The 21,511-nt window shown below is 44.2% G+C and overlaps 1 protein-coding gene across 3 annotated transcripts; it reads right to left on the bottom strand.

Moving 5' to 3' along the window:
- Positions 1–165: 165 nt before the first annotated feature.
- Positions 166–20,366, bottom strand: LOC121575491 (hyaluronidase-2). 3 transcript variants are annotated; one of them, XM_041888612.2, is made up of 5 exons: positions 17,870–18,182; positions 11,446–11,474; positions 5,627–6,596; positions 2,809–2,898; positions 166–2,161 (listed from the first exon to the last, which is right to left on the bottom strand). In XM_041888612.2, exons 3-5 carry the CDS (start codon positions 6,578–6,580, stop codon positions 1,769–1,771), a joined length of 1,437 nt encoding a protein of 478 aa, XP_041744546.1. In that variant the 5' UTR covers positions 6,581–6,596; positions 11,446–11,474; positions 17,870–18,182; the 3' UTR covers positions 166–1,768. The 3 variants fall into 3 exon arrangements, with proteins under 3 accessions (XP_041744546.1, XP_041744547.1, XP_041744545.1); XM_041888613.2 differs by lacking the exons at positions 11,446–11,474; positions 17,870–18,182 and adding an exon at positions 20,221–20,366; XM_041888611.2 differs by lacking the exon at positions 11,446–11,474 and having other exon boundaries at positions 17,870–18,181.
- Positions 20,367–21,511: the final 1,145 nt, after the last annotated feature.

The raw sequence follows: 21,511 nt of genomic DNA, 5'->3' as shown, positions 1-21,511 counted from the left end.
ACATGGTGAAATCCTACAAAACTCTATTTAGCTTCTCTATACTGATCATTAATGGGGGGGAAAAATGCTTTTCAAACATTTGCAACAGCTCACCATGCAACACGTGGCAAGTGATTGTGAACTCTGACCCACCGTGTGATGTAAATAACGACAGAACAGCATAAATCCAAGATTCTAATTCATTGAGAGCCTTTTTATATTTCAATTAATGTAATAAAAATAACTACTAATTACAATGACATCCAATGCACATGTAACAAAGTAAATGAGAAGCTTGTTTGGGACATAAATAAGAGCAGTGAAAATGACACTAGGACCCACACAGAGGCCCCTGGAGGTCTGACTGTGGTCCCCTGAAAAAGCATGCAGGTCATGTCTAGATGGGATACAGCTTGTGAAATTGATGTCAAAAGTAGATTTTGTGCATTTCAGATAACCCTAACCCACCTAATTCTCCTAACCTGCTGTGTAAGTTCTCTTAAACCTGCTACAAAAAGTAAAATTGACATAAGCTGTATTCCTTCTAGACAAAACCACGGATGAGGCCAGAGCCATTTTCTAAGGAATTTTGGTTTCAGGCAACAGAAGGAAGAATAGAGTAGAAACAAATGACAAAATGAGCAAAAGCTTTCAGTTTTGCTTTGCAATCCTCACAGACACTCAAATAACATCTACAAAGTAGATGCTAGAGGCACCAGAATAAGGATGATCACAGACATGTTAGGCCTCACACTGACATACCGTCATCTGTGCAGATGTGGTGTGTTCACAAACATGTTGTTGTGGGCTAAAAATATTTATAGAAAATTCTTAGACGAGTCTTTCTTGCTAATGTGATTGAGGTGATGAAATGTTGCAAAAGCAGTCCGTGAGTGACACAGAAAGGCAGCTATGTAGATTAAATGAGTTCCTTGCCACAATGAAGCACATGAATATTTGAATGAATATTCGAGAGTCAGTTCCAAATATTCCAGTTATTTTCCACCACAACATTACAGGTTGAAAAAATAAGACCGTAGAAAAAGAGACTGTTACAAAAAGAAATGTTTTTTGTTTTTTTTAAGATTACGAAGGTATAGCCATCTAGCCGAAAGAGGTTGGACTATCCAAGCACAGCGCAGGTCTCTTTGGACAAAAGCTTCACGGTGGCACAGTCTCTTCATAGAAAAGTAGCATTGTTGTAGTGTGGTGCGTTAGGTTCTGTTGTTGAGGTTTAACAATTCCCACGGTTCCACATTAGGCGAAAGAGAGGAACATTCGAACAAACTACAGTCTCACTAGTAGCCTTACTACACTTCTAACTGATAACACAGTTCACACAGACACACACACTCAATATACAGCTGAGGTCAGCATTCATACACATTACAGACATCTTAGTTGTAGTTCTGGCTGCTAGCTCCAGATGTCTTCCAGCTCTGGTGAAGGGAGAGCTAGATCAGTTCAGTATAGACCTTCATTTCTACCTCACCGCACAGCACTCACAATAAAAACATCAAGTCAAAATAGAAGGCCTATTGTTTTCCCACTTCAAATGCTGTCCCTTTAGCTTGCGTGGGTAACCGAAGGGTACTGAGGAGTATCTTCAGTCCCCTCCTTCATCCTGTTGACAGATGGCACCCCCATATCCTCTTCTCCATATGGATCAGTCCCACAGACCAGCTAGAGCCCATCCCTGACCAGAAATCCCTCTGAGCCCCAGTAGAGGCCAGGACCAGGGCGTGGTTCTTCCCCCATATTGCACGTCGTCAGCTCCAGCTCGCCTCCCTCAGTGGAGCAGAGTGAGAAGCCCTAGAGGGAGCAACAGGGTCAGTACAGACCAGACTCTCCAGACAGGTGTGGCAGCACTCTTCCCCAGCTCTCTCTGGGCACAGCCCTCGCCCTTATACCCGCTGTAGCACTGGCACTGGAAGTGTTGCCTGTACTTAGCCAGCTCCCCCTGACCTAGCTGACCGGTCACCTTCAGCCTGCCCCCCTGGATGCTGATGCTGTGGGTGAGGGGGCTGAGGTGCAGGTAGGCGTCAGTGTCTGAGAGTGTGCGGAGGCAGCGGCCATGGGAGGTGCACAGCTTCTGGCTGCACAGTTCTGCTGCCGTGGAGATGTTAAGCAGGTACCGTCCAAGCGGACCCTGTAGGTACTCATTCAGACTGGAGCAGCTGGCCTGAGGGAGGGAGGGAGGAGAGAGTGAAACACAGGTGCAGACTCAGAATGGACCAACACATTAATATTTAATTGTGGATAGACAGACAGGAAATAGTTGTTACAGAGGGGAACCTCAGGGGTGTATTCACTAGTCAGATTCCGTTGCAAAATGTTTGTCTGTTGCAAAACATTTTGCAACGGAAATCGTTGACTCCAAACAGAAAACGTTTTGCAACAAAAACATGTTTCTATTGGAAAAATACAGTTAGGTCCCTCCCAGTTTGGTTCTGTTTTCGCTGTTGGCTTCAGTTTGGTTCCTGTGACTAATGAATACACCCCAGACTGATGACTCAAAACATTATGCATAATCTATGAATGATCAAATAGGGGTCTGTCCCAAATGGCACCTTATTTCCCTACAGGGCTGTGGTCAAAAGTAGTGCACTATGTAGGGTATAGGGTGTCATTTGGGAACCACCCCAATTGGGTCATTCATAGATTATAAATAGTTTGAGTCACTATGTAGGGAATAGGGTATTTTCAGGGAGAATACTCACATTGCTGCAGCTGTAGGTGTGTTACAGAGGGGAACACCAGATTGATGACTCAAACTAGGCTACAGATAATCTATTCATGATCAAATAGCTCTTGAAGGAGGACACTCACATTGCTGCTGGCGTAGGTATGGTCTCCCCAGACGATGACCCCAGCTGCTCCCAGGGCTACACTCTCCCCAATGGTGGACACCAGGTCTGTCTGCAGACACACACACAAATTCAGTCCTGCATTATGAACATACTGGCCACGTTTGAGATCGAGTACATTGCAGCCAGCGACCACAGACTGACTGATCTACAAATCATAAATGAGTAGCCATTCATGGCGTAAGGTGATTTGTAGTTCAGTCAGTCTGAAGTGGCTGACTACTATGACATTGAATGTAATCGATCTCAAACACATGCTCCGCCCTCTATGAACAGGAACATTTCATCATTTCTTTAACACTGACCAGATGAGCTGACCCACGCCCTTTACGGTTCATGTCCGCCTCCCAAATGGCACCCTGTTCACTTCATAGTGCACTACTTTTGACCAGGGCCCATAGAGCTCTGGTCAATAGTAGTGCACTATGTAAGGAATAGGGTGCCATTTAGGATGCAACCCCATGACGCAGTCCCATTATGACACGACATTCTGAATCATCATCATATCTATTCTCAAGAAACCCTGGTTTAAACACATACAGACACCAGATGTGTCACTCTCCCACACACATCCTTTCACTCCAACACACTCTTTCAATATGGAGAGATATAGGGAAATGATAGAATGGAGTCGTCAGTTCAGACACACTCCAAAGAAGCAATTAAGCATGGTGTCTACAGGCCTATAGACTAACCATGATGTCTCGTTCATTCATTCAGAATATTCCTACACACACATTCCGTCTCTCTCTGTCCGTCTCCCATCCAGTGTGTCTGTGTGAAGAGTGGTCCAGTGGGAAAGTAAACACTGACGCCCCGGCTGCCTGACAGCACCTCATTCATCTAGTCAGATAGACACACTAGTACCAACCTCTATAACATCATCTGACACACACAGTGGCCCAAAAGGCCCGAAAAATTGCCAAAGACTCCAGCCACCTGAGACATTGACTGTTCTCAGACCAACAGACTCCCCAGGCCATAAGACTGTTAAATGGCTAACAACTATTGCTCCTCCTCACACCTACGCTGCTGCTATTAATATTATTATTATTGATTAGATGTATTACTACCACTAGGCTGCTGTTCATTGATTATTGATTGCCATTACCATTAGTATCTATGTATCCTGCTACTGGTCACTATTACTCCTGTTTACATGTATATATTACCATTAGTATATTACCATAAGTATACAGTAAATACACTGAGTGTACAAAACATTAAGAACATTCTTTCCATGACAGACTGACCAGGTGAATCCAGGTGAAAGCTACGATGTCACTTGTTAAATCCAATTCAAAATCAGTGTAGATGAAGGGGAGGAGACAGGTTGAAGAAGGATTTTTAAGCCTTGAGACAATTGAGACATGGATTGTGTATGTGTGCCATTCAGAGAGTGAATGGGCAAGACAAAAGATTTAAGTGCCTTTGAACGAGGTATGGTAGTAGGTGCAAGGCGCACCGGTTTGAGTGTGTCAAGAACTGCAACGCTTCTGCGTTTTTCACGCTCAACAGTTTCCCGTGTGTATCAACAATGGTCCACCACTCAAAGGACATCCAGCCAACTTGATAACTGTGGGAAACATTGGGAGTCAACATGGGCCAGCATCCCTGTGGAACGCTTTCGACACCTTGTAGAGTCCACACCCTAACAAATTGGGGCTGTTCTGAGGACAAAAGGGGGTGCAACTCAATATTAGGTAGGTGTTCCTAATATTTTGTACACTCAGTGTATATTCCTGCTACTAGTCATTTTTCAGTTCTGTTTACATGTACAGTATAACAGCTAATGACTATAACAGCCTAGAAGCCTATCAATTCATTTGTGACTCTAGTTTGGGTAAGAATCAGTTGCTTGAAATACAGTATTTTGTGGTCAATGTGCATGCGCATACGCTTACTGCATGTGTGTGTTATTGGAAAGTTGGCGATGGGTAATGATATTTTGGTGTAGAAGCCGCAGAAAGACATATTTAGGTTTCTGGGGAAACACAGGCGACTCTGTTGCTGGACATGCCACGCTTGGTCATGAGTGTGCGCATGTGTGTGTTCTATATTTAGCCCTGACATATTATGTAAGCCTGGGCTTTAAAAAAAGAAAAGGAGAGCCTCACTCTAGGAGCTCAGATGCAATCATTTTATAACCAACGTTTCCACAGCCAAGCTGTCTTCATCAGGGTATAAAGCCTTTAACACTGTATGTGCTCGTGACATCTCACAGGGAGGCTCCTCTCATCAACCCTATTTAAAACAAGAGCATTTTGATGATGGATCGTTATATTTTTAGGCTCTGTCAAGAGTAACACCTGCGTTGCAAGACCAGAAGGAACCTGTCTGTGATTATCGATATCACTCAGACAGACTGCATACTGATGCTCTTGTTGAAACGTGATTGGCTGCATCTACACAGGCAGCCCAATTCTGATTTTTTTTTCACTAATTGGTCTTTTGACCAATCACATCAGATCTTTCCACATCCAATCTTTTTCAGAGCTGACCTGATTGGTCAAAAGACCAATTAGTGAAAAAAAGATCAGAATTTGGCTGCCTGTGTAAACGCAGCCATGCAGTCACACACACTCACTAAACTGAGAAAAGCAGCTATAGTAACAGTCAGCTGAGAATTTCAAAGCTACCGTGTGCCTGGCTGACTTCTTACTGGAATAACAACAACAGTGATATCAGGTCTCTGTACAGCACAAGTTATGGTCGTGATGAGTAGACTAATATCTATAGGGACAGAATTAGAATTAGACCTAGACAACGTCGGCCCTCACCTCAGTCAGCGGAGTCAGCTCGTTGGCATACGTAGGCCGGGTGTAGACGAAGACGGGCCGTGCCAGCCCGTCGCCCGCCGAAGCCAGCCGCATCCCCTCCTTCACCCGGTTCCGGACAAACTGCCGCCCGAATGTGGTGGAGCGCAGCACCGTGCCCATGTAGACGGAAGGGAACAGAGCCGTGCTCTCAGTCCACAGCCAGGTGAGCTGGTCATTACGGGCCACCTCCACATCAGGGCAGCGACCTGTGTAGTTCTCCAGGCCACTCCGGTAGTCATGGTTGTAGCAGTCTGGGAACAGGTAGAACCCCCACAGCTGGTTGGGCCGCAGGCTCTTGGCCAGCCTCAGGGTCTCCAGCATGAACTTCCGGGCCGACAGCTCAAACTCCTGCTGAGCCACTTTCCCCACGCGCTCCGGGGTCCAGTCCGGGTTTTTCTTGGCCACTAGTTGCCGGGATTGGTCCCGGTACACGTCCTTGACATCCCAGTTGCGAATCCACAGCGGACGCCACTCCTCCCAGTCGATGACGGCGAGGCCTTTGGCGTTTGGTTCACGTATGTATTTGTGCACACCTTCGGGCATCTTCTCGTGGTGCTGCGTGAGGCTGGCAGCCTGAGGGATCCCACCGTTCACCGCGGTGCGGTCACGCTTGTAATACGGGTACAGCCCTAACCGGTCCTTATAGAAGATGGTGAGGTTCTGTCTGACGAAGCCCTCGTTGGGCGACGCTACGATTTGGAACTGCTCCAGCAGGAAATGCACATCGTGCCGGGGGCCACAGTCCTCCGTCGGGGCATTCCAGGCGAGGAGCAAAGGCTTCTGGGAGAACAGGGGCCATCTAGTGGGCTTCAGCTCTTCAGCTCGGAGGACATTCCATGGAGCGAGCAGAGCCAGGAGCAGCGGCCAGGGCAACTGGCCAGTCAGGGCCAGGAGAGAGTGAGGTGCTAACCCCATGGCCACCTTCTCTGCCCTGGAAGAGAAACAATGACAATGCAGATCTTTAAAATCACAGCCAACGGAATCAGTCTCTTCAGATAGACTCAGTTTCTCTGTACAGACTATATCATTTGGCAGTGATACAAAGTAAGCTATTGCTGAATGAAATGGCATGTTTAGTTACTGTACACTGCCCCTAGGTGCCCTCACAAAAACTATTTCCGACTGTTGTGTAATAATTACCCTTGAGCAAGAGTGGGTGTGTTTTCAACAGCAAATCAACATTTTCTTTCACACACAGACTGGCACATATACTGGAAATGACCATCCAACATGACAGGGTATAATAACGTGTAGGAGAGAGGACATTTAAGTACTCTACTCTTCCTACTAACATTGATTAAAGGTAATGTAGGCCTTAGGGCTGACCTCAATTAGTCGACTGGTCTATTTTTTGGTCGTTAGGCTGTTGGTCGACCGAGATTGTTTTAGTCGAGCAGTAACACACATATATATAAATAATATATATTTGCGCCCATCTCAGTGAACTAATCCATTGTGGAGGCCTAGACTAAAAACCAATTTGTGCTTGATCAGAAAATGTGGTAGGAGGCTCCATATGGAGTGTGTGACGCTATTGCGGACTAAAAGCCAAATCCAGCTCTGTACCGCATCGCCACGCGCCTCTCAAATGTTGGAACAATGAGAAGGGCTCTGTATAGCTCTGCATTGAAATGATTTGTTGACATCCTGTATAAACACAAACTCACTTCCTTGACAACAGCTCTGCTGTGCTCTTTTAAGTGCCAGAAGTATGAATGCCCTGACTTCTGCTGAGGCCATATCACCATAAATGCTGCATCGCCAATGCAGACATCGGATTGACCATGCGCCCAGATGAAGTTCTCTCCAGAATGCGCTCTCTCCCGCCAATTTGTGCACATTCATTGTTTCACAACTTCATTGTGTGAATTGTTTGATTGTTAGTGCATATCAATTCCCCATTACTTATAATCACCAGTAGTAGGCTACATTTACTGTTAATTCCTATAATTTCTAATCTACAATGTTTGTTACTTTGGTTATGGTAAAATAATATATATACAGTGGGGAAAAAAAGTATTTAGTCAGCCACCAATTGTGCAAGTTCTCCCACTTAAAAAGATGAGAGAGGCCTGTAATTTTCATCATAGGTACACGTCAACTATGACAGACAAATGAGAAAAAAAATCCAGAAAATCACATTGTAGGATTTTTAATGAATTTATTTGCAAATTATGGTGGAAAATAAGTATTTGGTCAATAACAAAAGTTTCTCAATACTTTGTTATATACCCTTTGTTGGCAATGACACAGGTCAAACGTTTTCTGTATGTCTTCACAAGGTTTTCACACACTGTTGCTGGTATTTTGGCCCATTCCTCCATGCAGATCTCCTCTAGAGCAGTGATGTTTTGAGGCTGTCGCTGGGCAACACGGACTTTCAACTCCCTCCAAAGATTTTCTATGGGGTTGAGATCTGGAGACTGGCTAGGCCACTCCAGGACCTTGAAATGCTTCTTACGAAGCCACTCCTTCGTTGCCCGGGCGGTGTGTTTGGGATCATTGTCATGCTGAAAGACCCAGCCACGTTTCATCTTCAATGCCCTTGCTGATGGAAGGAGGTTTTCACTCAAAATCTCATGATACATGGCCCCATTCATTCTTTCCTTTACACGGATCAGTCGTCCTGGTCCCTTTGCAGAAAAACAGCCCCAAAGCATGATGTTTCCACCCCCATGCTTCACAGTAGGTATGGTGTTCTTTGGATGCAACTCAGCATTCTTTGTCCTCCAAACACGACGAGTTGAGTTTTTACCAAAAAGTTCTATTTTGGTTTCATCTGACCATATGACATTCTCCCAATCCTCTTCTGGATCATCCAAATGCACTCTAGCAAACTTCAGACGGGCCTGGACATGTACTGGCTTAAGCAGGGGGACACGTCTGGCACTGCAGGATTTGAGTCCCTGGCGGCGTAGTGTGTTACTGATGGTAGGCTTTGTTACTTTGGTCCCAGCTCTCTGCAGGTCATTCACTAGGTCCCCCCGTGTGGTTCTGGGATTTTTGCTCACCGTTCTTGTGATCATTTTGACCCCACGGGGTGAGATCTTGCGTGGAGCCCCAGATCGAGGGAGATTATCAGTGGTCTTGTATGTCTTCCATTTCCTAATAATTGCTCCCACAGTTGATTTCTTCAAACCAAGCTGCTTACCTATTGCAGATTCAGTCTTCCCAGCCTGGTGCAGGTCTACAATTTTGTTTCTGGTGTCCTTTGACAGCTCTTTGGTCTTGGCCATAGTGGAGTTTGTGTGTGTGAGTGTGACTGTTTGAGGTTGTGGACTGGTGTCTTTTATACTGATAACAAGTTCAAACAGGTGCCATTAATACAGGTAACGAGTGGAGGACAGAGGAGCCTCTTAAAGAAGAAGTTACAGATCTGTGAGAGCCAGAAATCTTGCTTGTTTGTAGGTGACCAAATACTTATTTTCCACCATAATTTGCAAATAAATTCATTAAAAATCCTACAATGTGATTTTCTGGATTATTTTTCTCAATTTGTCTGTCATAGTTGACGTGTACCTATGATGAAAATTACAGGCCTCTCTCATCTTTTTAAGTGGGAGAACCTGCACAATTGGTGGCTGACTAAATACTTTTTTTCCCCACTGTATATATATATATATATATATAAGTATTTGATCCCCTGCTGATTTTGTATGTTTGCCCACTAACAAAGAAATGATCAGTCTATAATTTTAATGGTAGGTTTATTTGAACAGTGAGAGACAGAATAACAACAAAAAATGCAGAAAAACGCATGTCAAAAATGTTATAAATTGATTTGCATTTTAATGAGGGAAATAAGTATTTGACCCCTCTGCAAAACATGACTTAGTACTTGGTGGCAAAAACCTTGTTGGCAATCACAGAGGTCAGACGTTTCTTGTAGTTTGCCACCAGGTTTGCACACATCTCAGGAGGGATTTTGTCCCACTCCTCTTTGCAGATCTTCTCCAAGTCATTACGGTTTCGAGGCTGACTGGCTAGGCCACTCCAGGACCTTAATGTGCTTCTTCTTGAGCCACTCCTTTGTTGCCTTGGCCGTGTGTTTTGGGTCATTGTCATGCTGGAATACCCATCCACGACCCATTTTCAATGCCCTGGCTGAGGGAAGGAGGTTCTCACCCAAGATTTGACGGTACATAGCCCCGTCCATCGTCCCTTTGATGCGGTGAAGTTGTCCTGTCCCCTTAGCAGAAAAACACCCCCAAAGCATAATGTTTCCACCTCCATGTTCGATGGTGGGGATGATGTTCTTGGGGTCATAGGCAGCATTCCTCCTCCTCCAAACACGGCGAGTTGAGTTGATGCCAAAGAGCTCGATTTTGGTCTCATCTGACCACAACACTTTCACCCAGTTCTCCTCTGAATCATTCAGATGTTCATTGGCAAACTTCAGACGGGCCTGTATATGTGCTTTCTTGAGCAGGGGGACCTTGCGGGCGCTGCAGGATTTCAGCCCTTCACGACGTAGTGTGTTACCAATTGTTTTCTTGGTGACTATGGTCCCAGCTGCCTTAAGATCATTGACAAGATCCTCCCATGTAGTTCTGGGCAGATTCCTCACCGTTCTCATGATCATTGCAACTCCACGAGGTGAGATCTTGCATGGAGCCCCAGGCCAAGTGTGATTGACAATTATTTTGTGTTTCTTCCATTTGCGAATAATCGCACCAACTGTTGTCACCTTCTCACCAAGCTGCTTGGCGATGGTCTTGTAGCCCATTCCAGCCTTGTGTAGGTCTACAATCTTGGTCCTGACATCCTTGGAGAGCTCTTTGGTCTTGGCCATGGTGGAGAGTTTGGAATCTGATTGATTGATTGCTTCTGTGGACAGGTGTCTTTTATACAGGTAACAAGCTGAGATTAGGAGCACTCCCTTTAAGAGTGTGCTCCAAATCTCAGCTCATTACCTGTATAAAAGACACCTGGGAGCCAGAAATCTTTCTGATTGAGGTGGGGTCAAATACTTATTTCCCTCATTAAAATGCAAATCAATTTATATATTTTTTTTTGTTATTCTGTCTCTCACTGTTCAAATAAACCTACCATTAAAATTATAGACTGATCATTTCTTTGTCAGTGGGCAAACGTACCAAATCAGCAGGGGATCAAATACTTTTTTCCCTCACTGTATAGACTACATGGCCTGCGCGCAAATGTAGGCATATAAATGTGTCCATTTGGGGATCTGATTGTATTTCTGATTGGCTTAACGGACCACCACTAATGACCTGTGGAGCTTCTCATAGTAATGTTTTCTTCACCTCAAACAGCAAGCAAACGAAGTCTGTTTTTACATCCATTGAGAATTACAATAGTTCCCCAATGTATTTGAAAAATCTTTCCAGCTCTCTCCCTTTCGATAACCACTCAGCGTGAAAGGGAAAATCGCGAGCTCATTGCTACAGGAAACTGAGGGCCCATAATATTTTTTACAATGTTGCAAGCGCAAGTTTCGGGCCGGACCCAAGTTAATAGTTGATACAATGTTTCAAGTTCGTTGCAGACAGGCCATGTGTAGCTAATGTGATTCATAGGATATTTATTTTTATCAGGATATTTTCTACCTGCAGGCTGCAATGTTTTTATTTATTGGCTTAATGTAGGCTATTTTTACATAGTTGGCAATAGAAGTTACTTTTTTTGTTTGTATCATTTTCATTTAGATAGAATTTTGATTATCCACATGACAATGATTTTGAGATATGAAAACGTTACTATAAATTAAATGAAACTGTTTCATGAAAAGGTTGCAGACTCCTTGTGTAGTCTATTACCGGCAACTTCAGGAGAGTAATGGCAGAATCTGCAAAAGGAGGAGAATAGAGTGAGTGAGTTGGAGTGAGTAGTCATGCTGTACTTCGCTCCGCAGGTAATATGACACACATTACATTATAATGGAACGATTTGATTAGTGTAATGTTAGCTAGCTACATAGTTGTCTTTGTATCAAAGATAAAGGTGTAGTATAGAGAAACTATCGAGGTTAGCTAGCCAGCTACATTCGTTCGCAGCGACGCCGTTTTTCAAACAAAGTCAACACCGCAGCCATTGCTAGCAAGCCAACACTACCAGCTAGCAGTACTGTAGCAACTAAATACAATATCATCAATGAGAATTATGCAACGTAAAGCTTCACTTTCTGAACATTCGAGATGTGTAGTTCACTTGTGTAGCTAGCATGACTGACTTTGTGCTAGCTAGCCAACATTGAATTATTTCTGCGTTATGAAAGGAACTAGACACGGACACGAATGATCTGTTTAGTGTGTTAACACACTATTGGTAGTTTGTTGTAACAAAGTATTGGTGCTAAACCGTGTGTTATTGGATGCTAGCATGCTAGTTAGCTATGGCGTCATAGGATACGGTGCCCTGGGCGGTTTTCACAGAAGAATACTGTACCAAGTTAGCTAGCTGAATAAACTAAGTTAGAGTATATTCCTAGAAAACATTGAACCACTGTAGTTTACAACAATTATCATTGCTAAAGTGGAAGTTGGGAGAGTTATATTTGAGTGTTTCAGTGAAAGGTAAGTGAGGGAGGCCCCGCTCTCTCGCTTCCCCAGATGTTTAGTTAATTTTATTCCGATCTCTTTTGCATTATTGTAGCCTTTTCTGTAGCCTGTCAACTACAGTGGGGAAAAAAAGTATTTAGTCAGCCACCAATTGTGCAAGTTCTCCCACTTAAAAAGATGAGAGAGGCCTGTCATTTTCATCATAGGTACACGTCAACTATGACAGACAAATTGAGAGAAAAAAAATCCAGAAAATCACATTGTAGGATTTTTAATGAATTTATTTGCAAATTATGGTGGAAAATAAGTATTTGGTCACCTACAAACAAGCAAGATTTCTGTCTCTCACAGACCTGTAACTTCTTCTTTAAGAGGCTCCTCTGTCCTCCACTCGTTACCTGTATTGATGGCACCTGTTTGAACTTGTTATCAGTATAAAAGACACCTGTCCACAACCTCAAACAGTCACACTCCAAACTCCACTATGGCCAAGACCAAAGAGCTGTCAAAGGACACAAGAAACAAAATTGTAGACCTGCACCAGGCTGGGAAGACTGAATCTGCAATAGGTAAGCAGCTTGGTTTGAAGAAATCAACTGTGGGAGAAATTATTAGGAAATGGAAGACATACAAGACCACTGATAATCTCCCTTGATCTGGGGCTCCACGCAAGATCTCACCCCGTGGGGTCAAAATGATCACAAGAACGGTGAGCAAAAATCCCAGAACCACACGGGGGGACCTAGTGAATGACCTGCAGAGAGCTGGGACCAAAGTTACGAAGCCTACCATCAGTAACACACTACGCCGCCAGGGACTCAAATCCTGCAGTGCAAGACGTGTCCCCCTGCTTAAGCCAGTACATGTCCAGGCCCGTCTGAAGTTTGCTAGAGTGCATTTGGATGATCCAGAAGAGGATTGGGAGAATGTCATATGGTCAGATGAAACCAAAATATAACTTTTTGGTAAAAACTCAACTCGTCATGTTTGGAGGACAAAGAATGCTGAGTTGCATCCAAAGAACACCATACCTACTGTGAAGCATGGGGGTGGAAACATCATGCTTTGGGGCTGTTTTTTCTGCAAAGGGACCAGGACAACTGATCCGTGTAAAGGAAAGAATGAATGGGGCCATGTATCGTGAGATTTTGAGTGAAAACCTCCTTCCATCAGCAAGGGCATTGAAGATGAAACGTGGCTGGGTCTTTCAGCATGACAATGATCCCAAACACACCGCCCGGGCAACGAAGGAGTGGCTTCATAAGAAGCATTTCAAGGTCCTGGAGTGGCCTAGCCAGTCTCCAGATCTCAACCCCATAGAAAATCTTTGGAGGGAGTTGAAAGTCCGTGTTGCCCAGCGACAGCCCTAAAACATCACTGCTCTAGAGGAGATCTGCATGGAGGAATGGGCCAAAATACCAGCAACAGTGTGTGAAAACCTTGTGAAGACTTACAGAAAACGTTTGACCTGTGTCATTGCCAACAAAGGGTATATAACAAAGTATTGAGTAACTTTTATTATTGACCAAATACTTATTTTCCACCATAATTTGCAAATAAATTCATTAAAAATTCTACAATGTGATTTTCTGGATTTTTTTTCCTCATTTTGTCTGTCATAGTTGACGTGTACCTATGATGAAAATTACAGGCCTCTCTCATCTTTTTAAGTGGGAGAACTTGCACAATTGGTGACTGACTAAATACTTTTTTTCCCCACTGTATGTGTCTGTCTATCCCTGTTCTCTCCTCTCTGCACAGGCCATACAAACGCTTCACACCGCGTGGCTGCTGCCACTCTATTCTGGTGGTCCCTGCGCGCACGACCCACGTGGAGTTTCAGGTCCGGCAGCCTCTGGAACTGCCGTTCTGCGGCCAACAAGGCAGAGTTCATCTCAGCCTATGCTACCCTCCAGTCCCTCGACTTCTTGGCGCTGACGGAAACATGGATTACCACAGAAAACACTGCTACTCCTACTGCTCTTTCCTCATCTGATCATGTGTTCTCGCATACCCCAAGAGCATCTGGTCAGCGTGGCGGTGGCACAGGAATCCTCATCTCTCCCAAGTGTACATTCTCTCTTTTCCCCCTGACCCATCTGTCTATCTCCTCATTTGAATTCCATGCTGTCACAGTCACTAGCCCATTCAAGCTTAACATCCTTATCATTTATCGCCCTCCATGTTCCCTTGGAGAGTTCATCAATGAGCTTGACAAGTTCCTTTCCTGAGGATGGCTCACCCCTCACAATTCTGGGTGACTTTATCCTTCCTACGTCTGCCTTTGACTCATTTCTCTCTGCCTCCTTCTTTCCACTCCTTTCCTCTTTTGACCTCACCCTCTCACCGTCCCCCCCTACTCACAAGGCAGGCAATACGCTTGACCTCATCTTTACTAGATGCTGTTCTTCTACTAATCTCACTGCAACTCCCCTCCAAGTCTCCGACCACTACTTTGTATCCTTTTCTCTCTCGCTCTCCTCCAACACTACTCACTCTGCCCCTACTCAGATGGTAATGTGCCGTCGCAACCTTCGCTCTCTCTCTCCCACTACTCTCTCCTCTTCCATCCTATCATCTCTTCCCTCTGCTAAATCCTTCTCCCTCCGATCTCCTGATTCTGCCTCCCCAACCCTCCTCTCTTCCCTTTCTGCATCTTTTGACTCTCTATGTCCCCTATCCTCCCGGCCGGCTCGATCCTCCCCTCCTGCTCCATGGCTTGACGACTCATTGCGAGCTCACAGAACAGGGCTCTGGGCAGCCGAGCGGAAATGGAGGAAAACTAGACTCCCTGCGGACCTGTCATCTTTTCACTCCCTCCTCTCTGCATTTTATTCCTCTGTTTCTGCTGCTAAAGCCACTTTCTACCACTCTAAATTTCAAGCCTCTGCCTCTAACCCTAGGAAGCTCTTTGCCACCTTCTCCTCCCTGCTGAATCCTCCTCCCTTCTCCCTCTCTGTGGATGACTTCGTCAACCATTTTGAAAAGAAGATTGACGACATCCGATCCTCATATATTAAGTCAAATGACATCGCTGGTCCTGCTCACACTGCCCTACCCTATGCTGTGACTTTTTTCTCCCCTCTCTCTCCAGATGAAATCTTGCGACTTGTGAAGGCCGGCTGCCCAACAACCTGCCCGCTTGATTCTATCCCCTCCTCTCTTCTCCAGACCATTTCCGGAGACCTTCTCCCCTACCTCACCTCGCTCATCAACTCATCCTTGACCGCTGCCTATGTCCCTTCCATCTTCAAGAGAGCGAGAGTTGCACCCTTCCTCAAAAAACCTACACTCGATCACTCCGATGTCAACAACTACAGACCAGTATCCCTTCTTTCTTTTCTCTCCAAAACTCTTGAGCGTGCCATCTCTAGCCAACTCTCCTGCTATCTCTCTCAGAATGACCTTCTTGATCCAAACCAGTCAGGTTTCAAGACTGGTCATTCAACTGAGACTGCTCTTCTCATGTGTCACGGAGGCTCTCCGCACTGCTAAAGCTAACTCTCTCTCCTCCTTCTAGACCTATCTGCTGCCTTTGATACTGTGAACCATCAGATCCTCCTCTCCACCCTCTCCGAGTTGGGCATCTCCGGCGCTGCTCACTCTTGGATTGCGTCCTACCTGACAGGCTCTGTCATATCCTCACATGGTCTCTCCCATCATTGCTACGCAGACGACACACAATTAATTTTCTCCTTTCCCCCTTCTGATAACCAGGTGGCGAATCGCATCTCTGCATGTCTGGCAGACATATCAGTGTGGATGTCGGATCACCACCTCAAGCTGAACCTCGGCAAGACGGAGCTGCTCTTCCTCCCGGGGAAGGACTGCCCGCTCCATGATCTCGCCATCACGGTTGACAACTCCATTGTGTCCTCCTTCCAGAGTGCAAATAACCTTGGCGTGACCCTGGACAACACCCTGTCGTTCTCCGCTAACATCAAAGCAGTGACCTGATCCTGCAGGTTCATGCTCTACAACATTCGCAGAGTACGACACTACCTTACACAGAAAGCGGCACATGTCCTAATCCAGGCACTTGTCATCTCGCGTCTGGATTACTGCAACTGGCTGTTGGCTGGGCTCCCTGCCTGTGCCATTAACCCCCCCCCCCCCATTAAAAAATAAAATAATAATAAGGAAATAAAAATGAAAAAAAGAACATAAAAACAACAAAAAAAGGGTGGTTGTCCCGCTGGCTATCCTAAGTTGAATGCACCAATTTCACTCTGGATAAGAGCGTCTGCTAAATGACTTAAATGTAAATGTTAAATGTAATAGTTGGGTCAGGTTTTTTTCTTCTGGTTATCTTGATCTCTGGTGCCCTCTTCAGGCGTTTATTTTATTTCATAAAACTGTAAGCTTAAAGCATCAGACAAGCTCAATGCATATAATTGATTTTATTAAAACACATCGGTTGTGTCTATATATGGAAAAATACACGTTTAACAAATTTAAGAACAGATGACTTTCGGTCCACCATGATTTTTAATTTTATTTAAGTCAGGGACAGCCCTAGTAGGCCTACTGTAAAATTACAAAAATAAAAGCATAGGCAAATGGCAGACACAGAACTGGCTGACATTGGGGAGATTATATCTTATTTCTGTCCATGTCCTTGTAGACGAAAATACTGATGACTGCATTTGACCTTGCCTGGCAATCAGACTGATACCTTTGGTTCACAGTCAGATTAATTCCGTACATTTGTTTGGTAAATTGCCTCTTACAAGCCAGAATGTTTAATACAATTATATTTTAACTTATCATACCAGTTGTTTGTGTGGTTGGTCCTTTTGCAGGTAGGCATATGAGACAATATATCCACAGGAAAGTATAATTAAATAAACTTTTCATAGTGCTGGTAGTGTGCTCAGATGTCTATCACCTGAAGCATGCACAGAACCATTTGTGCTTCTTGTGCATGTTTTTTCATCTTGTGCACATGATTCAGATGATAGAAATCTGAATACACTACAAGAGCTTTGAAAAGTTTATGTAATTATACTTTATTGTGGATACATTGTCTCACATTCCTACCTGCAAAAGGACCAACCACATTTAAAACCGGTAAAATTACAAATATATAATTTTATTCAACACTGGCTTGTAGGCCTAGAGGTCGTGAGAGGAAACTTTCCTGATCCAAACGCTCATTTCTGCCGGGACGTAGAACTGAATGAAATTCAAGTCAGGTCATCAGGCTACATTTGACCCTGTTTTTGGTGTCAATTTCTGCTGCCCTCCACACGATCCGAATAGAACAATACACACAAATGTAAAACCAAACCAGCTGCACACAATGTGATTTGTCTGAACGATTATCAGTCAATTACTCGCTAATACGTTTGTGAAGTAAGTCATTATATGTATACCAAATTCACCAAACTCATACGAGCACGCGTTGTAGTGGTAAACGCGGACAAAGTTAGCAGGAGCTAGTTTAACAGTCCTGCGTTTACTTATTACTACATTGTAGCCAAACGCAATAGACCGGAACAGTAATTGACACAGTTACGAACTGTGCAATAATGTCAAACTACTCGCTAGAAATGTAGCAACACAAGTTTCACTAGTTGACCAAGTGATTGCATACATAAGAAAATGTATGTACTCACTAACTGTAAGTCACTCTGGATAAGAGCGTCTGCTAAATGACTAAAATGTAAAAAATTATTCTTACCTGTAGCACACGACTCTCTCCGTCCCAGAACACCGGTTTATTCCACTCGTGTGGTTTCAAACAAAAAACGAGATAGCGGACTCTGCCGACTTCCTGGTATACATATCCCCTTATGATGGAAATGTTCCACCAGTCTTTTTGCTGATAACATATTATATTTCGTGAAAATCCTATGTGGCCTACGTCACTTAATTTTCGGCATCGAGCCCGGTTCCAACTTCCAAGTAGATAAAGTATTCGATGTTCTACGAGTTCAGCACTGCTCGTTCCATTCTACGGGAAATGGGCGATACATTCCAAAATTGACGTCAATGTTTAGGCTACTTTGTCTTACTAACCAATACAACATATATGTCAGTGGTCTAATGAATGGAGAACAAAATGTGCATGTTAAAGCAATACTAATGTCTTTCTGTAGCTTTTTTGGTTAGATTTTTGCTTCCGATTACCCCCCTTAAATTTCAATAGTGGTTTAGTCTTCCAATTTCGCCGAGGAAAGGGTATCACTGGCACTGCTTGAGCTGAACTACTGTACAAGGACTAGCTAGTATAATATTACCAGCATCATATTACAGTAGTGTGGATGTCCACTTTAAACGAGCACATAAACATTATTGGCGGTAGATGGCTTGTTAGTCTGTGTGGGTTATAATTCAATCATAATTTTGTAGTCCTTACTGATCATTTTATGGGAACTGAAAAGCTATGTGACCATAGCTACTCTTTCCAACTTTTCAGGAAACTGCATGAAGCTTGCAGGAGTAAAGCGTGCAGCTGTGTAACTACATCCGCACGTTCACGGTTCACCCCTTAGAAAGCAGGATGTCAGCTGCCTTTGAGTTTGCTGTGGACATAGCTGCTGTTCGTGAGAGAGTTGGGACCACTGACTCTCCATGCTGACTCGCCTGGCAGGTTAAAAAAACTTAAGGGGAAACCTTCTCCCATGGGTGCTGACCAAGCATATCGAAACCTAAAGCAGGACATTCTCTCTCTTTCTCACTCTCTCTGTTTGCTTCTTCACAGATGTCATTTCAGTACAGGGAACAGAGAAGACCAGACCATTTTAAGTGACCTGGGATACCTAAAGGTATCTTAAACAGGGCTTGCTTTACATCTGTGCCAGGTGTATCTGTCTTTAGGCTAGTCTGTCTGCACTGAACGTCCATGGTTGAAAGCCTCGCCCTTTCCTCCTCTCTAAGCCCTGTGGAGCGAGCAGTAATCAGGGCTTTAGTTTGGAGTTGCTACTATCACACCTGGAGTTAGCCGACAGTAGTAGTGAAGCCACTACAGTAGAGAGGGACTGTGTTATTGCTGCTTTCATTTAGCGCAATGCAATCAGTGCCATAGTATGCCACCCACAGCTAGGCAGCTATAGACACAGATGTGTGCCACAGGAGGTTGGTGGCACTTTAATTGGTGAGAATGGGCTCGTGGTAATGGCTGAAGCGGAATTGGTGGAATGGTATCAAATACATCAAACATATGGCTTCCATGTGTTTGATGCCATTCCATTTGCTCCATTCCGGCCATTATTATAAGCTATTTCTCCCCTCAGCAGCCTGCTGTGATGTGTGCTGCTTTGAAGTCTGGTTTCATGAGGTCCACTGTTGTGAAATCCATGGCCTTCCTCCAATCCAGACAGGAATCCACTTGGCAGAATTCAGGAACAAAGCATTCAGCAAACCAGAGGAGGGTATTTGACTGAGTGTTTTTGAGAGGAGGGAAGTGCAGTGCAGAGAGGGATGGCAAAGACGTTGTAGGAATGTGTTTTGTAGTTTAAAGTAGCTACAGCTATCCAGGAAAGAAACTCTCTAGAGGGGAAGCTTAAGGCTGAATTTGTTTTACGCTATTCTCACCCTAACTGATGGCATGATAACATAACTTCTAAACAAGACTGTCTCCCATACGTAGACTAGACACACATATGCACACACACACACACACACCCGTACATAGACTACACACACACACACGCACACTCATACACATATGCGCACACGCACACTCACTCACACACACACACACACACATTAAACAGATATGAAAAAGCTGAAAAAACTTGTTAGAGGAAATTGTAATAGTATCTAATTAAAATGACTTTACACACTGAGGCCTGTGTGTGATATTGTTAAAAAGGCATTCACGTGATGTGCCTCCTGTCATAGCAGACTACACTGAAATACAGCTGTTAATCATGCTGGGGTAACTGATTCAAGGAGTAGAGCACATTACTTTTATAATACTTTGATCAGTAATACATTCATAGTAAGAAATAGAGTTTAAAAAAATAAGAACACAGACAAATATGTGACCCTGTAATCAGTTGTTGAATGAATCTGTCTCCCACTTACCCAACAGAGGCTACAGTCCTTTTCCTCTGAAATCGACCGAAAAGGTCTGGATGTGTTGCTTTCCTCCTTATAATGTTGGCTAAAGTGTCCTGGGTCCCCCTGCGTTGAAAGTCCTTTGAATGTGCCAGTAGGTCAGGCAGAGGTGCACTGCCTCTCTCTCTCTGTTAGAAAAAACAGCCTCACATCTTATTTCAACCTTTGGCAGACCCCACCTCTGTCCCTCCCCCGAAACCCTGACAACCTGACCCCAGGCTCATGAATTCAATAAAATATACCACTCTCACCAGGGCTCAAACAAACCATGAGGCACTTCCTGTTCTCTCACGCTCACAAGTAAATTCTGCCTTTTCCCTTCATTTATGAGTAGACTGACAGGTTGTTGGACTGGGTATTGGACTAGGTATAAATTCTATGAAGCATAAAGATGAGACTTATTTTACAAGACAAATGATTACAAGACAATCCCTAAAGGCCCAAACCCTACAAAAATCCTGTGTGTGTGTTCGTGTGTGTTTGTGCGTTAAGGCACATGATAGGGTTATAGGGTTTAGCGTTGAAGCCAGGGGCTTTCTTTGTTTTTGTCACTGATCAGCTGACTGCACGACGACCCCAAGCATCTCCCATTGTTCAGCTATTGTCTAGATCAGGGTATAGAGTTCAGTCTCACTCGTCGGGGGAAGGGTACGTCTGGGGTAGACACACACACACACACACACACACAAAATAACATTTTGGGCTAGCATGAAGGGTATTTGTTGTCAATCTTATCAGCAGTAGACATTTTGTGGAAAGTACATTAAAATGATCATGAATGTGCATTCTGTTCTTTGCATTGGGTATTTTGGGTGACTGTTGACGCATAAGGCCTTTGTGGTAGGAACATTGCCACTTTGTGCTGCAATGTGTTGAGCCTCATATAATAGTCACTTTCTCATTGAGTGATAGACCCTGTCCTTAGTGTGTCCCTGTATAGGCAGAAACAAAAGCTGCTTTTATACGCTTGGCATAAGCAACATTTCCTAGGCCATAGGTCAAAGTCAGCTTGTGAATAATCATCAGTGCCAGTTAGTGGGGTTGGTGCTGAAGTGAGATGGGTTACGGTAAAAAATAGGGTACTACTCATGATATTAACTATGTTAATTATTATCATCAAGTTCGGATCTTCAACAGGTTGCTCAGTCTGAACTTTATGTAGGTTTTAGCAGTACCTTTGTACTGGTCTTGCACTGCCAGACATCACACCATATTCTAGTTAGTTTCTATGGATACATTTAGAACGACTGGAGTCAAG

Source organism: Coregonus clupeaformis, chromosome 10, assembly GCF_020615455.1.
Source record: "Coregonus clupeaformis isolate EN_2021a chromosome 10, ASM2061545v1, whole genome shotgun sequence".
In the NCBI taxonomy this organism is placed as follows: Eukaryota; Metazoa; Chordata; class Actinopteri; order Salmoniformes; family Salmonidae; genus Coregonus; species Coregonus clupeaformis.
Note: the sequence above shows the minus strand (reverse complement) of the source record. Positions and strands in the feature narration are given on the sequence as shown.